We start from the raw sequence: 18,018 nt of genomic DNA, 5'->3' as shown, positions 1-18,018 counted from the left end.
TTTACCTCTTTAGATTTTTATACAGCTTTATAGTTATTTCATGTTGTTCATTATGGAATTTCTTGACTTTTCTTTCCTCTAAAGATACCTCAGGCCAAGTACAAAAGACTGCAACAAAAACAAAAAGGTATGGCTAATTTGAGTTTTAACAAAGCTGGCTATAAAATTGTTATATTTTGAGGTCTAATTTTTAGGGAATGTTAAAATCTGCTCTTATAAATCAACTACAATTTTAAAAATCAGTGATTTGCAAAACAGTTAAAAAATATCTTCTTGCATTTTAATTGCATGTTCTTTTTCATTCCAGGCCAGGAATGTACTCATCGTCAAAGAAAGTAAAACCAAACAGTCCCAGACACACTCTTGATATATTTTTTAAATGAATATTGAACATTTTACCATTGAACATTTTATTCTTACTTGAAACTTGTTACTTTATAGTCAACAAATCTCTAGTTCTTCATTAAGTTTACAAATTCATTTAGTGAAAGACAAGTGCAATAATTCCTTCCCAAATGACATTTCCTTCATATGAATTTGGAATATAGACTAGTTTACTTCTTTACACATTTTGGATAACCAAGAGAATTTCACTTCTATTATACATCAATCAGAAATCAGTCCTGTTACAGATCATTTTAAAATGAGAAATTAGGAATGAAATCAGAAAGTGATTTTTTTCATAATTACATTTTATAATAAATATAAAAACATATTTATAAGGGCTCTCAGAGGTTCTCACAAACCTATGTTAGCATAATAATATTTCAGCACTTAACCACTTTGTTGGCATTGGACTGCTATATTTGATTTTGGTAACTTCTACAACTTCATATATTCGTAGTTTACCTCCTGGGATATTCAAATACCTTGTGAGCCTTCATAATTAAAATTTATTCTAAGTTCTATGAAGAATATTAGCTGGGCAGAACAAGCCTGAAGGTTTCATTATCTTCAGGAAAATGATATCACAGTATTATCTTCTGTGTTAAAAGAATTCTTTAAAATTTGATTATCCCTTTTATTTTTTTATTTAGAATTCCTTTATGAATAAGCATGTGGCTCACTTTAACAATATTTAGTGTAAGATTCAAGGTGTTAGTTTCTGTATAGGACTTTTAAGTGGTGGTATTTCATTTCTTGACAGTTATGTTTATACTTTACACAGATCTATAAAAAAGGATAAATTGTATGCTCACTTTATTTTTATTGTAACCCTTTAGAAAGAAGTAATTCAAAAGATTAATGTGTATTAAAGCATCTCATTCATCTTAGTTATATTTCTATCACATTTTTGTTAATATTAATGAAAGAAGATAGCTTAATAGTGATCATTGTAGTTACTGCAAATACTTTTGTGCTATTAATAGAATTTTTTTCAAAAAACAATTAATTTAAACATGAAATGGAAGCCATTTTCTGTTACTCCTTTAAAGAACTGAATCTTTTGCCTCTTATATTTTTGTTGTCTCTTTTCCTACTTTTCATATGTTATAACTCATTATCTGAATTTATAAAGAAATAATATTTTAGGAATAGGTTAAATTAGAATCTCATACAGCTTTTGGCCAAAGTGGTAACTGACTTTAAATTATTGTATTATTATATTTATTATGCCAGTCTCAGGCCTAATTATTATCATATGCTATGGCAAGTTCAGAGTTCTTATGTGATTTATATATCTCAGTTCTGTACAAAATTAAGTTTAGTAAAGCACTGATTTAATGTCTTGAAAAGTTAATAGTATCATACTTTTTTTTCCATCTTGCCTCAGATTTATTTTTACTGTATTTTCAACTTTAAATATGAAATTATTTTCAGCTACGTGATTCATGTAATTGAATGTTATCATTTAGTAATATTTAATAATAATTTAAAATAAAATTGGAAGTGTTTCATTGATCTTTTAGCCAATAAAAATGGTTTTCTTACTTTTCTACTCTTTTCCCACCTCTGATTCTTTGTCTTTGATTCTCTTTGCCCCGAATTCTCTCCACATTTTCTTCTATTTAATGTATCCAACTTATTTACTTTTCATTATGATTTTGCTTTGGGGTATTTTTAGGAAATACAGCAAAACTACAAAGAATAACCACCTATGATCTTATCTACTTAGAGGGTCAGAACATAGGGAACCACCTGAGAGCATATTTACAACACATTTAACTGGCCCAAACTAGTATCCAGAATATATAATCCAGAAGGTAAAAATGACTCCTCTGTATTATTAAGAGACAGATAGCCAATAGAAATTTGGACAAAAGACTTTAAATGTCACTTTACTTAAAAAGAAGTCCAAATGGCCATGAAATATGAAAAATTCTCAGCCATTTTAGAAATAGGGAAATAAAAAATAAAACCACAAAGAAGTATCACTACATCCTACCAGATTCACAAAAATGAAAAGATCCAATGATACTAAATTTTGGTGATGTTGTGGAGCAATGTAAACTCTACTTTTTAAATTTTTTTTTTTCAACATTTATTTATTTTTGGGACAGAGAGAGACAGAGCATGAACGGGGGAGGGGCAGAGAGAGAGGGAGACACAGAATCGGAAACAGGCTCGAGGCTCTGAGCCATCAGCCCAGAGCCTGACGCGGGGCTCGAACTCACGGACCGCCAGATCGTGACCTGGCTGAAGTCAGACGCTTAACCGACTGCGCCACCCAGGCGCCCCTAAACTCTACTTTTGAAAACAATCACTTTGGAAAAGTTTGCCCTTCTTCAATACATTTGAAGATATGTACACTTAACCTAGCAACTGCACTCCTAAATAAACACCTTTGTTGGTTTTCTTCCATTTGCTCTCCAAATTACTGGCCAAGTTATTGGCCCTTGACCATGCTTTTGTCTAGTAAGGGGCCATGGCAATGGGGAAACCACTACAGGAGATTTCAGGAAGGAAAGCAGATGAAGTTGGGTATTTATTCCCACATGTAATTTTGGTATGATCATCTTGAGCAGGCTAGGTCCCTTGACCGAAGGTCACAACTGTTTTTTTTGTGTTTTTTGTTTTAATGTTTATTTTTGAGGGAGAGCATAAGTGAGGGAGGGGCAGAAACCGAGAGACAGATGTTCCAAAGCAGGTTCTGCACTGAGACTGAGTGTGCAGAGCCCAACAAACTCACGAACCTTGAGATCACGACCTGAGCTGAAGTCAGATGCTTAACTGACTGAGCCACCCAGGTGCCCCTAGTCACAACTTCTTTATACTGTGTTCTCTGCTCTCTTCAGTTTCTGATAATCCTTTCCTTCCCTCACCCCATCAGCCTGGGAGTGGCAACAGAGCCTTGCTCTTATTAGTTTTGGGGTGCTGCGGTATCTTTTGTGGTTCCCCCACACCTTTGTAAATGGTCCTTAAATTCATCTCACAATACAAACGTTTTTCCTGCCCAGAGCCCTAACTGATACAATGTCTTGGGGAAAATATTGAACATGTTCCTTAGGAAGTATGTACAAGAATGCTCCTAGAGTCCCCTCCCTACGGAAAATAAAAAAACAACCTCAATGCGACCTGGGTATAAGCATACATGACAACATCCCTCACAACCTTGTGACATGAGACCACTTAATCAAAGAAGTAAAAAATATGTAAAGAACTATGCCACGTGACGTTCGGGGCTCAGTTCTTCAGGTACAAACCCAACTGAGCAATGCCAGCATGAAGAAAGTTGCCTCCTGGAAAGAAAAGCCTCGGTATCACGACTCTGTGTAAGAATCCTGCTAAACTAGCAGCACTGTAATAGCCAAAAATGGAAAATAAACCAGATATTAATTTAATTCTACCATTGTATATTCATGTCTATTCAAACAATTCAATTCTATATAGTGGCAAAAATGAAGGCAGTAAGCCAACAGTAGATGAATATCACAAACAATCTAGAGTAAAAGAAGTAAGTCATAGATGGCAAGTCATGGCATGCCATCAGCATGAATACATTTGTAAGCAGTGCAAAATAGTTAAAACTGTTGTGTTGAGGATTTATCCATATGAGATCAGATTACTAAGAAAAGCAAGTATGTTACTGTCCTGAAAGTTAGAATAAAGGTTTCTTCTCTAGGGAGATAGTGAAATGTGACTGGGGAGTGGTACATAGAGCTGCTGGGATACTATCAGTGTTCCATTTCTTGGGTGGTTGATTGCATGGAGGTTGCCTTTAAAAATATTCTTTAGGGGCACCTGGGTGGCTCAGTAGGTTGAGCGTCCCACTCTTGATTTTGACTCAGATCATGATTTCATAGTGTGTGGGATCGAGCCCCACATCAGGCTCTGTGCTGACAGCATACAGCCTGCTTGGGATTCTCTCTCCTCTCTGCCCCTTCCCCTGCTCACTTGCACACACACTCTCTCTCTCTCAAAATAAATAAGTAAACATTAAAAAAATTCCTTAAGCTGTGCATACGTATTTTATACACACTTGTTCATATGTGACCCAAAATCATAATAAAAAACCAATTCACAAAGTTCCTGAAAATTTAACAATCTGATCCTGCAAGCCAGTACAAGCTAGCTGCTACATGTCATTCTCCATGATACACTCCAAACATAGGCGTGGCATTCAAAGCCATTCAAGTCCGACTGCACAGCTTATAGTTTCCTGAATAGACCAAGCTATTTCTCCCCTCTGGTATGAAGCTTGCTCCCTCGGTCCTGAATGTGCTTCCTGAATGTGTTTTTGCTGTCTCCCACCATTCACAACTACTCATCTTTCAACTCAGTCCAGGGGCTGCTTTCAGGAGAGGGCCCTGCCCTCTGGAAAAGCTGATCAGTCATCCCTTTGTGCTTCCATTTCTCTATGAGGACACTGAAACATTCTTCACTATGGCTTTGCTGTGGTCTTGTCCCACTAGACTGCAGATTGCTAGAGATCCTAGGCTGTCTTCACTGATCTCCAAATTCTAGGTGTGAAGTATATGGCGTGGCGCTTAGTGCTACTATCATTTGATGACCTATAAATGAATAAATAATATGTAACCAAAGAGTGGTGTCTATTACTATCTTACTGTTTTTCTCTGGGAAGACAGGTGGTGGCTGATGTAAGTGGCTGCACTCAAGCTGGGCTCTGAGGGATGGGCCTTCCAGAAAGAAGGAATTGTGTTTCTTTTCTTTTATTGGACATTGGCTTGCGTTATAAATGTTTTATCACTGTGTGTGGCCTTTTGGGTGGCTTGGAAGTATTTGGAAGAAGGCTCCAAATGTTACTATTAACCTAAGGCTTAAAAAAATGCTTTTTAAGGAAATATTCCATTTTGAAAACCATACTTGGTGCCTAGTGCTGATTTTTTTTTTTTTTTAAGTAATATTCCATTTTGAAAAGTGGTAATAGATTTGAACATACCTGGTGCTGGTAGGATTTTAGTGAACTTCACAGAGCGATGGAGTTTATTTCCCTGGAGCAAAAACTGTTCTTTTGTTGTATAATTCAGGGATAATCAGTTTTGCTTTGTAATGCAGAGCAAAACAGTTGGATTAACAGTTGTTCAAGAAAAACTCAAATGCTATTATGGTGAGTAATGGAAACATTCCATTTGTTAAGCAAACCATAATATTGAACTGTTCTTACAAATGTGATGTAATTTCTAATTGTTGCTCAGCGAGACTGAAGATAATTCAGAGGCAAATAGTGTTAACGCTTTACTTCTAACCCGTCTCTTTTTATTATGATTTCAAACTCCTAAAACATTCATATACATAGATATACATACCTTAGATATGTGTGCACACACACACAACCTCTACCAAACCCTTGTCTATTGAAATCTGTCTACCCTTGTAAGACCTCTTGAAAATGTCCACTTCTTTACATTTTTTTTCATTAGCTTATTTCTCTTTAAATCATCTTGTGCATTTTTATAGACAATGCTCTCTTATGCGTGTGTGCGTGTGCGCGAGCTTGCGCACGCGCATGCGTGTAAAAAGGTGGGTCAGTTCTGGGGTCAAATCTAGTTCTGTTTTATGAGGACTTAGGTTTTTGGGTTTTTTTTCACTCCTAGAATGTGCTAATGTGAGATGTGCCATTGTTTTGTTTGGTTTTATTTTGTAACCCGTTGAACCCACTGTGCTCAGGTGCTGTGGATTCAGGGCAGAAGTTCCGGTTGTCCTCCAATACTCTGTTTTTCTTCACTATTACTAGAATTTCAGCTAGACACACGGTTGTCCTGAATAGATTACTCTATTGGATCAATTTTATAAATCGCTAAGAAATAATACCCAAGACGGGGAGTCCAACAGCTCACGACTGCATTAAAATGGGATACCAAGGTTTGGGAGAAGAAACTGAGAGACTTTATTCCAAGGAAAATTCTGGAAGCCCATTTAGGAGTGATTTAATACTGAAGTTCTAAGTGTTGGTTACAAATCCAGCCTCGACGTTTCTCAAAGTTGTACGAAGCACCGAAGTGTGAGTTGGGCGTCTTCGCACAGCGCTTCACCTCAGGTGAAACAAATCCTGAGACGGTGCAAGCCGCACCCGCAGGCAGACCCGCCCAGGCGGCTGCTCTGGGCTGCGCAGGAAAACGCGGGGCAAGCGGCCCCGAGACCACCTAGAACCGAGAGCCACAGAGCGGCCCGACCGAGCCTTCCCGCTCGCGCGCTGCGCCCCCCACCCCCCGCGGGGGCGCACATGGACCCCGCCCGAAGCAGCCCGGGTCGCCGGGCGGCGGCGCGAGAGCTACTGCGAGGGGCGGCCGCGGCCGCGAAGGGCCTTCGGGAAGATCTGAGGGGCGCGGTGGTCCGACCCTGGATCCCGAAGCATGAGGGGCCCCGAGAGGAGGCGGCGGCGGGACACGAGATCCGTGAGTTCCAGGACGCGGGGCGCAAACGTGGCGGCGGCGGCGCCTAGTGGGCGCTTCAGGACTCCGGGCTGGGCGCCCACCCGCCGCCCCCGCAGCCCCTGTGGGCTAGTTTGCCCACCCAAGTTTTGGCTCAGACTGTTTTATTTCAGGTGAAGCCTCTACTGTGGATGGAAGGAAAGAGTTGCTCTTTCAATTTAAGGAAGAGTGGTTTTTGGGTTTTTTTGTGTGTGTTTTGTTTTTTAAATAATTACGCCCTATTGCAAATACGGAAAGAGTTTTATATGCTGTTATCTCCTATATCCTGACTCATGCAATGATTTATTGTGTGACTTTAAATCACTTAATCTTTCTGTGCTTAGGTGTTTGAAAGCATGGGATGGGTCTTTTGTGCCTTGAGATTAAATTTATAGCATAAACTGAGATTGTTCAAGAATCTTTAAAAGTTGAGAATGATTTCCAGACTGTTAACAGAGCACCAGTTCCTTAATAATGTTTATTTAGTTCGTCCATCTGTCCATTCATTCATTCTAGAAATATTTTCAAGAGCTTACTACTTACTGGACATATTTTAGATGAGTATGAAGTCGGAGCATGACAGCCCTTCTGGTTTTGGTGGAGGGTTGATAGACGAAAAAATTAGTAACAGAATAAGAAGTTATTTTAAAGCAGTGATCATTACTGCGGAGGCCACATAGCCTAACCCCATTTTAGGAAGTTTTTCTCCTGTGTCTTCTTCTAAAAGTTTTATAGTTTTATGTTTTACGTTTTCCTCTATGATCTATTTCGAGTTAATTTTTGTGTAAAGAATGAAGTTTAACATCAAGGCTCATTTGTTTTGTTTTGTTTTGTTTTGTTTTGTTTCATTTTGGACGTCCAGTTGTTCAAATACCATTTGTTGCAATGATTATCCTTTCGCTGCTGTCACAGACTTTACACCTTTGTCAAAAATCAACTGGCTATATTTGTGAGAGTTTATTTCTCGACTCTGTATTTTGTTCAATCCATCTGTGTGTTTCTCTGCCAATACCATGCTGTATTGATTATTGTAGATTTATAATAAGTATTGTGACTCTTCCAATTTTATTCTTCTTTTTCAAAATTGTTTTGGTTATTCTAGTTCTTTTGCCTGTCCATATAGGTTTTAGAATCATCTTGTCTGTAGCTACAAAATATCCTTTTGGCATTTGATTGAATTGCATTAAATCTATGGGTCAGTTTCATATAATTGACATCTTTATTACATCTTCCAATTCATGACATCATGTATCTTCATTTATTTAGGTATTCTTTAATTTTTCTCATCAGTATTTTGTGTTTTTTTGGTATTAGAGAAACTGGAACTTTTGTTGGATTTATATACTTTTAAGTATTTTGATTTTTGATCATTTTAATTATAATTTTTAAAATGGTATTATTTTTAAATTTTGGTTTCCATTTGTTTAAGCCAATATATAGAAAGATGGTTGATATTTATGTGTTGACCTTGTATCCTACAACTTTGCTAAACCCACTTATTAGTTCTAGAGCTGCTTTATACATTCTTTTGGATTTTATATGCAGATAATAAAATTGTTTGCAACTAGACTAGAGACATTTCGATTTCTTGCCAATCAGTATGCGTTTTAATATACTTTTACTGCTCTGTTGTCCTGGCTAACACTTCCAGCACTGTGTTTAAGAGTTAGACTGGACATTTCTGTTTGTTCCTGGGTAAAGAAAGCATTGACATTTTTATGAGTAAGTAGAATGTTAGCTGTTAGTTTTTTGTAAATGCTCTTTATCAGGTTGAAGAAGTTCCCTTCTATTCCCAGTTTGCTGAGAGGGTTTTTTGGTTTTTGTTTTTAATCATAAATGGATGATGATTTTTTTAAATGCTTTTTCTGCATCAATTAACCATATAATTTTTCTTCTTTAGACTACCTGTATATACATTGCTTGATTTCCAAATAAGGAACGAATTTTACATTCTCAGGATAAACCTTACTTGGTGTGTTAAACTTTCTGTGTATCACGGGATGTGTTTTGATAATGCTTGTTCAGACAGTTTTGCATCGATGTTTATGAGGGATATTGGCTTGTAGTTTTTTATTCTCATAATGTCTTTGGTTGTAGAATCAAGGAAATGCTGATCTCATAAGATGAGTTGGGAAGTTTTTCCTCTTCTTGTGTCAGGTTATCTATATAATCTTGAATGAATTTGGGTAGTTTGTGATTTTTGAGAAATTATTTCATTTCATCTAAGTTGTAGAATTTATGTGAATGGAATTGTTCATAATATTCCCTTATTCCTTTCATGTGTGTGGGAACGGTAGTGCTGTGCTCTCTTTCATTCCTTACATTGGTAATGTGTGTTCTCTCTCTTTCTCTCTTTTTGGTCAGTGTTGCTAGAGGTGTATCGATTTTATTGATGTATTCAGAGAAGCAGCTTTTGTTTTCATTGATTTTCTCTATTGTTTATCTTTTTTCAATTTTATTGATTATTGCTCTTACCTTTGCAATTTTTCTTCTGTCTGCTTGACTTAGGTGTTTTTTGCTTTTAGGTTTTTACTTTCTTAAGGTAGGAATTTACATTACTGATTTGCAAGCTTCTTTTCTAATAACTTAATGCTATGAAGTTCCCTCTTATAATGCTATGAATTTCCCTCTTAGCACTGCTTTAGCTGCATCCCACACATTTTGATATATTTTATTTTTATTTTTATTCAGTTCAAAATATTTTCTAATTTCTCTTGGGTTTTCCTCTTTCATATGTGGTTTATATGTATGTATGAGAAATTGGAAGTTTTGTTAATACTGAGCATACTACCCTTGGTAATATTGTTCTGGAGGTAGATGGTGGCTTCCCAATCCTCCCATCCACCCATCTAGCAAATATTTATTGAACACCTATTAGCACTAGGTACTGGACTTATTTCAGCTTCCTCGTGGATATTGTATTCTGGTGAAGGAAACAGATACTGAGAAAGTAAACAAATGTAATATTAATGTCGAGTAGTATCAAGTGATATGAAGAAAAAGTGAGGTAGGGCACAGGGGCAGAGAATGACAGGAGACAGGGGTTTGGACGGTCAGACATGATTTTTCAGAAGTGGTACCATTTGAGCAGAGACCTGAATGAAATGCAGGAGGCTTGTTTTTCTATCTCAGCATTATCTCCTCCTGTTTTGGCCCTCTTGCTTCATACTTACCCAAATTTTGAAGGCATTAGAGTTTTTGACCCCTAAAAGTTTAAGTGAATGATACAGCTCTGTGTAATGTGTTGCTTGGTGCTGAACATTTAACATTTCCTTGATCTTATCCATTTCCAAAAAAATAAAAAAAGACATATATAGCACAGTACTCTAAATATTACTTAGCCAAGCTGAAAATTGGTATGTTTATGATTTGTATCGATAATTTTTTCAACTCTGTCACTTACTAGCTGGAAGGTAGACAATGGTGTGTTGGTAAATGTTTAATTACCAGCTCTCTGGGGGGACTAGTTCTGATTTGAAGTATTTTCCACTTTCCTTTGTGTAATACTTTCACCATAACTGATTTAAAGCTACAGTTTTTTCATTGGGAAGGGATACAGCCAGTTTATTAGTCTGTACAAACTGGCGTCTTCATACTGCTAAAGGTAGGTTTTATAATATCCATTTTACATTTGAATCTAAAAATTCAGAATTGTTACAAGGTTACTTAATTAGTAAATTGTGGGCAAGTCAGCAAAGATTTTGAGCCCTAGAAATTCCCATGTAGTTGGCTTGGGTTTAAGAATCTGGCATGGGTTTTTTGTTTTTGTTTTTTTTAAAGGGATCCTGTTTAGGGGCGCCTGGGTGGCACAGTTGGTTAAGCATCCAACTTCAGTTCAGGTCATGATCTCATGGTTTGTGGGTTCAAGTCCTGCATCAGGCTCTGTGCTGACAGCTCAGAGCCTGGAGCCTGCTTTGGATTCTGTGTCTCCCTCTCTCTCTCCGCCCCTGCCCCACTCATGCTCTGTGTCTCTCTCTCTCTCAAAAATAAATGAAACATTAAAAAAAAAAAGAAGTTTAAAGGGATCCTGTTTATTTTATTGTGAAGCCTGAGTTAAGAACCATTGATTTAATGGATTAAGAATCTTGCATGGTGCTTCCAATTGGTCTTAGAAGTTGCCTCAAAATTAATTTTTCTTATAGATGTAGGAGAAAAGGGACAAGGTATTTGACTTCATGGACAGAATAGAATGTGTGTGCCATATTTCAGGACATCACAAGGTCTTGATTTGCCCTGGGACATACCCAAGAGGGAAAAGACCCAGAACTAGAACTGCACTCCCATTGGATTAATACATAGGGGCAAGGAGCTAGTGTCAGGGCCATGTGGGATCAAGGACAGAGTTGAGAAAAGTCTGGTTTAACTGACAGAATACATTAGCTAAAGCATCTGATAGAGTAAGCAGTTTGAATCTCCACTTCAGTAATACAGTTTCATATGGACACCCTGGACCTCTGCAGTGACTGAAAGCTTGGTGTTTGGATTCAGACTACCTGGAATAGTTCTATCATTTATTGTCTTTAAGACATGAGCAAGTGTTTTAACTTTTCTAAGTCTCATTTTCCTCATCTGGAAGATGGCAGTGATAATGTCTACTCCACCATGTTCTTAATTTCGTAAAAACTCCAGAGTGCTCCAACATTTAGAGATCAAGCAAAGGAGGAAGAGCCAGTAAAAGAGATTGGAAAACAGGAGGTAGTCTATCAGAGGCATGGAGAAGAATGTTAAAAGGATGGTATGGCCCTTGGTCAAATCTGTCAAGAGTTTAATGCACACAAAGAAAGTGATGACTGGCTTTGGGCAAGATCGAGTGACCCTAATAAGCACAGATTCAGTGAAGTGATAGGAATGAGATCTGATTAGCATGGAGGTGAGATGAAACAGGTGAGGAGGAGGAGAGTGGTTATAGAACACATAAGAATTTGGGGAGCAATGGGAGATTAAGAAATGGAGTGGCAGTTGGAAAGGATGTGAAGTTAAGAGAATGTTTTTTTCACTGAAGGTTTTATAGCAGCTCTGTATATGTTGAGGGGAATGGTCCACTGGAGAATGCAGAGGAGAATGGGGTAATTTCCGTGAGATTGATACATGAAATAATTGAAAAGACGAGAAGGGTGGGATCCAGAGCCCAATGGAGCGGTTGGCCTTGGGTAGTCATAGGGCTGTTTCATTGAGTGTAAGAGTAGTAAAAGCAGAAAGTGTGGGTGTAAAAGTAGGTTGGTAGACTCAGGGGTGAGAAAATATGGAAATTATTATCTAACTGCTTATGTTTTCTCTATGCACTATTATTAACTGAGAGTTACATATTGGTGATCATGGATACTAAAGTAGGCAAATTAGTAGATTAAAATATGTGAAAAGAAAGAAAAAGTCATGGAATTGAAAAATGGAAGCCTAGGGAAATGAAGTAGGATTGCTGTGATAAGATCCTACATGAGATTAATGGGTAAGAATTTAGGAGTATGTTATTTATGGGTAGTATGTTAGCATGTGTAGTCAGGATAAACCAGATTTTCCTGCAGCAACAAATCACCCCTAAGTCTTGAGTGACTGAATATAATAAAGATCTACTCTTGCTCAGACAACATGTCCAACAGAAGGGTTTCTGCTCTACCTAGTTTCTCAGGAACCTATGTGTCAAGAACTGTAAAGAGGCCATGATTTTACTCTACTTGCAAGCTAACAAGTTAGCCTACCATGGCATCATGGATGCTAGCAGAAGACACTTCCGATCAGACACAGAGGATTGTAGTGCTCACAGTAGGAGCAGTAGCCAGCGTGTCAGCGTTTGTGTCATTTCTGTAAGCCCCATCTCCAAGGAGATGCAAAGCCCCTTGGGTTGTGTTACAGAAGAATCCTGCACTTAGGGAATCCAAATCTTTTCTAATGGGCATGCCTTACTCTCTCTCTGTCTGTCTTTTAAGGCAAGCCATAAGCAATCCAGCCCCATGCTCCAGAGATGCATTTTTATCTATCTTCTCTGATGTAGTTCACTGTGCACACATTCTGAAAAAGATGGTCTAGAGCAAAATCAGTCAGTGCTTCTGTTTATCAGATACAGAGAAACATAAGAGACCTGTGGAGAATTGTCTCCCAGTGCCAAACTAATTGAGGCACTGCCATCTTATGACCCCTTGTATTAGTTTGCTAGGGATACTGTAACAAAGTACCACAGGTAGGGTGGCTTAAACAACAACAATTTGTCTCAGAGTTTTTGAGTCTAAAAATCCTAGATCAAGGTGTCAGCAGACTTAATTTTCCCTGATGCCTCTCTCCTCAGCTTGTAGATAGCCATCTCCTCCCACTGTCTCCACATGGTCTTTCCTGTGTCATGTGTGTTCCAAATTTCCTCTGTTAGAAGGACACCAGTCATATTGGATTGGGGCCCACCCGAGTGACCTCATTTTAATTACCTCTTTAATGATTCTATCTACCACCTGGGTGGCTCAGTTGGGTAAACGTCCAACTCTTGGTTTCAGCTCAGGTCATGATCTCACAGTTCATGGGATCAAGCCCCACATCTGGCTCTGTGCTGACAGTGGGGGACCTGCTTGGGGTTCTGTCTCTCTGCCTCTCTCTCTGCCACTCCCTTGCTCATCCTCTCTCTCTCTCTCTCTCTCTCTCTCTCAAAATAAATAAACAAATGTTTGAAAAAAAAAAAGGACTCTACATAGTCACATTTTGAGGTACTGGGTGTTAGAACTTCAGTAGATAAATTTTGAGGGAATACAGTTCAGCTACAACACTGCAGCGTTTAAACACATGGCTTTGAGGGTTGATAAAATGGAAAGAGTGCACCTGGAGGGTGTCACAGAAGCTTTTCACTTGCTCAGCCCCAAGTAACCTACTATCCCCTCTTCTTCTATTCCAGGGGACAGACCTCACCTTAACTGCACCCAGGCCAGGATGTGTACTTACCCATGTGTTCAGAAAGGAGAGGAGAACTAGATAGTGATGAACACTAGTCATGTCTCCCGCACCATGGTGGTGTGTTTCTCTCCAGTACTATTCAGCTGCTCAGGTGCAGAGGTGGAACAGGTAGCAGTTGAGTTTAATGTCAGAATTAGGATTCTGTCAGCTAGTCTGATGAGAAAAGAGAGTGGCAAGGGAAGTAAAGGTGTTTGTATAGAAGTGATTTCAGTGATGGACTAGAAGATCTAAACTGAGTAAAGAGCAGAGTAAGGGCCTAAGGGATGAATAATATGAAAAGCTGGTGAGAACAGTGGATGGGAGGACTTGATGAGGTTGCAGAATTTGGAGACTGGAAGAAGTAGAGCAGGTGAGGTGGATGGATGAGGTGGTGGTCAGATAATGAGTTTCTTGAAGATGTCAGAGGTAATGTGGTTTCTGATGATGATGTCAAGAGTATGACCCTGAAAAATGGGTGACTGAGATCAGGTGGATGGAAAGATTATTGTAAGTGAAAGAGTCAGGGTCAGATTTATCATCTGTGTGGATGTTGAAGTTACTTAGAGTGGGGACAACAGGCAGAGTAGAAAGGAAGAGGGGGATCCAGGTGATAAAATGAATGTGTGTTTCTCCCGTGAAGATACTCCTAGTCTTTGATTAGATTTGGTAGTACTCTAAAGAGTCTTTGACAGGGGTGCCTGGGTAACTCAGTTGGTTGAGCATCCAACTTCGGCTCAGATCATGAGCTTGTGCTTCATGGGTTTGAGTCCTGCATTGGGCTCTGTGTTGACAGCTCGGAGCCTGGAGTCTGCTTCAGATTCTTTGTCTCCCTCTCTCTCTGCCCCTCTCCCACTTGCTCTCTGTCTCTGTCTCTCAAAAATAAATAATATTAAAAAAAATTTTTTTTAAGTCTTTGTCAAATTGTGTTGTTGTTGTTGTTGTTATTATTATGAAACTACTTGGCAACACATCCACAAAACCTCCTCCAGAGTTCTTTTTTTTTTTAGAGATGGTCTATTGCTGATTTCATATCATTCATTCTTGATATCATTTTTCATATTATTAATTGTGACTTTATCCCCCAGTATTGGGGTTGTCCCCTGAGAGCCCTCCAGTTCCCCTACATTAAAAAAACTGGGTGGCTCAGTCGATTGAGCCTCTGACTTCCTGAGAGTCATGATCTTGCGGTTTGTAAGTTTGAGCCCTACATAGGGCTCACTTCCATCAGCGCAGAGCCCTCTTTGGATCCTCTGTCCCCATCTCTCTGCCCCTCCCCCCCTTATTCTCTCTCTCTCTCTCTCTCTCTCTCTCTCTCTCTCTTTCAAAAATAAACATAAAAAAAAAAGAAACAATGAGAGAGCATAGCATAAAAAAAAAAAAAAAACAATACATTCTGAAATCTTCCCTAGGCTAGTTAATAAAACCTGCCACCTGAATGTGTATTATGTGTGTGATATGTAGTGTTTATAGTAGGTGTGAATCTCTTTTTATATAAATGAAACATGTTCATCCCTTTTAGACTTTGTGTATATTTATGTGATGTGCTACATTTTAAGGATTTTTTTCTGCTGGCCTGGCATCTGCACAGGCTTCTGCAGACAATTTTATCTCTGTAAGCTTGTATGGAGCATTTGGGCTCCTGCCTGTCTCATCTTTTACAAACATTTTATTAAAACAAAACAAAACAAAACAAAGTCTGTGGCCACACTCCGATCTCCTAGAGGCAGAGACCACATTGCTGACTTCAGGGTGGTCCTTGGGAATGATGTTTTGTTTGGGACCAGGAAATATTTTTAAGGGTGTGAAAATACTTGCATTGTGAGCACAAAGTGGAGTCTTGATAATACAGCTTTGCAAAATATTGATACAAAGTTCTCATGTCCAGAATAGTAGAATGTGAAAGGGTGAAGGCTGTTTTTATTTAAAGTTACCAGGTTTGCGTGAGGTTTGCTTTTTTCCTTCGTCCCCCTTAAATTCTTCAGTCATGCTTTGCTTGCTTGCTTTCAGTACTGCCAAATGAGAGAAGCTTTCAGAATGCTGCAAAAAGCAATAATTTGGATCTTATGGAGAAGCTGTTTGAAAAGAAGGTTAACATTAATGCTGTGAACAATGTGAGTACAAGTCACAGATGTGACAAGTGACTACTCTAAGGGTGGCTTGGATTTATACAGTGCAATTTAAATAATAATAACAATTGAAATGATTGTGGCAGATGAGGTGTGGGCTAGCTCCTTCGGTGGTAATTCCAGAATGTTTAAGCTAAAGGTGGAATCAAGCCATGGGATAGGTTCTGAGTCTTTTAATATATCTTATCAGAGGGGAAATACACAGAGTCTTTGTGTGCATCTGTGCAAAATCTGTGGGTGGGCAGTAAAGCCAATTGTCAGGGTTATGGGCCTGGACTTGGTCCTGGATTGTAGCCTGTGTATCACTGGCCTCATACATTCTGGAAAGGCAGAACATCTTTTGCTACACAGTTCATCATTGGTTTTTCTCCAGAGATTCCCTTTGTTGTTCAGTCCTGAAAATTTAAAATCTAAGGGAGAGCATGGCTTTGTATTTTATTGCTTTAGAAGTACAGTGCATTTGCATGTTGGGCACTGGAGCCTTTTCTAAAACCTGGCTCTTAATTGTTCTTCAAGTACTTGGGTTTAGGAGAGAAGTCCACTGCCAGAAATACTGGATTTCCTACTGCTTGGTTTTGTAGAGATTTCCTGACAGCTTTTCAAGGCAAGGTTTATCAAAGTGGGGGCTGTGTTAATTACTTAGGACAATTAGTGCAAGTGGTTCAAGGGGATAGCAGAGGTGGATTTAGTGCTAAATGAAGCATAAGCTTTAGGGTCCCTTCTTGTACAGACCCCTTCCAAGGTACTGGGGAGGGCTCTGGCAATGTGTTCTCATGGTTATATGTTTTTTTTTTTTTTTTAATCTGAAAAAGTAAGAAACTTTAACTGCCATCAATTCAGCTCTCTGACTGGCTTTAAAGAGAGCTCCCTGAAGAGTGTAGAGTTTAGGTTCCACAAAACCTGGATCTGTCCCAGGCAGTGAGATCATAAGAATTGAAGTCATGTATCATACGCAGTGGAAGGATGTTTACCAGTTGAGCATGTGTGTCTGTGAGAGGTATATGTTTGCTTGTATATGGAAATTCATATGTCTGTGTATATACTGTGTGCGTGTGTGTGTCTGATGTGTTATGGTTGTATTTAGTATTTATTGTCCATAGACATCCTAGAAAGAGTAGAAAAATAGAGTTTTGCAGCGTAACAATTTTAGGAACCAAACAAAAACAAAAACCAAAAAAAAAAAAAAAAAAGAGGAAAGAAGGAAGGGAGGGAGTGAAAAGAAAAGCAAGGGCCTTTGAAAGTAATATCTACATAAATTGTTGAGTAAGTAAAGCAATAATCATTTTTCCAAGTAGCAGGGAATAGATTCTTTAATGTACTTTCATAATAATTAAAATTTTTTTCACATAAGACTTTATGACATTTTAAACCATATTTTTATATTAAAGTATTTAGAGAGATTTAATGCTAAATGAAGCATCATTTAGGGCACAGCAAATTATCATGACCTCTTGATGAATTGTATTACTTTTTTTAAGTTTATTTATTTATTTTGAGAATGAGAGAGTATATACCTGCACATGTGCACAAGCAGGGGAGACGCAGAGAGAGAATGAGTGAGAGAATCCCAAGCAGACTCCGCACTATCAGCACATAGTCTGACGCGGGGCTCAATCTCACCAACTGTGAGATCATGACTTTAGCCAAAACCAAGAGTCGGACACTTAACCAACTGAGCCACCCAGGTGCCCTGTATTATACTTTCTAATGACATCTCTTTTAGTCCCATTTACAGCAAATTGTTGATATGGTTGTTTGTAGAGTTGCTTAAAATCTGTGACGATAGAGATGAAGAAATACATGTAAGTGGTTTTATTGAATTATCTTGGATGCTGTTTTGGCTTGACATACTAGAACACAGCTCTAGATTGCAGACAGTGTCACGATAACTCATGTTTTGTCAAACTTAATTTATCATCAGCTTAGCTACCAAGGATATTAGATACTTAATTTTTGCAATAAATTATTTATTTGAAACAAAGGAGTAAATCCACGCGCAGGCACCTTCTTTGGATGCAAAAACAGTGCCTAGAGTATAGGAAATAAGATCTGTGTTTTAGATGCATGCTAAACATCCATTGTCTGGAACACAATCAACTATGAAAATCCCAGGAGTGCCTTCTTGGCTTTTCTTTTTTTTTTTTTTTATTTATATATGAAATTTATTGTCA

The 18,018-nt window shown here is 38.3% G+C and overlaps 2 protein-coding genes across 9 annotated transcripts in view; both read left to right on the top strand.

The window, feature by feature from the left end:
- Positions 1-1,939, top strand: part of POLK (DNA polymerase kappa) — a 73,030-nt gene extending 71,091 nt beyond the window's left edge. For all 8 annotated transcript variants that reach the window (XM_040450616.1, XM_040450625.1, XM_040450608.1 and 5 more), the window contains 2 exons: positions 85-127; positions 308-1,939. In XM_040450616.1, the coding sequence (XP_040306550.1) occupies positions 85-127; positions 308-383 (119 nt within the window). In that variant the 3' untranslated portion in view covers positions 384-1,939. The remainder of the gene's footprint in view (positions 1-84; positions 128-307) is intronic.
- Positions 1,940-5,045: 3,106 nt separating this feature from the next.
- The window catches only part of ANKDD1B (ankyrin repeat and death domain containing 1B), a 73,587-nt gene continuing 60,614 nt past the window's right edge, over positions 5,046-18,018 (top strand). Inside the window, exons 1-2 of the mRNA XM_040450560.1 lie at positions 5,046-6,797; positions 15,729-15,832. Coding sequence (XP_040306494.1) covers positions 6,626-6,797; positions 15,729-15,832 — 276 coding nt within the window. The 5' untranslated portion in view covers positions 5,046-6,625. The remainder of the gene's footprint in view (positions 6,798-15,728; positions 15,833-18,018) is intronic.

Source organism: Herpailurus yagouaroundi, unplaced genomic scaffold, assembly GCF_014898765.1.
Source record: "Herpailurus yagouaroundi ecotype Mexico unplaced genomic scaffold, PumYag 29, whole genome shotgun sequence".
In the NCBI taxonomy this organism is placed as follows: domain Eukaryota; kingdom Metazoa; phylum Chordata; class Mammalia; order Carnivora; family Felidae; genus Herpailurus; species Herpailurus yagouaroundi.
The sequence above is the reverse complement of the archived record's forward strand: the minus strand, read 5'-3'. Positions and strand labels throughout refer to the sequence as shown.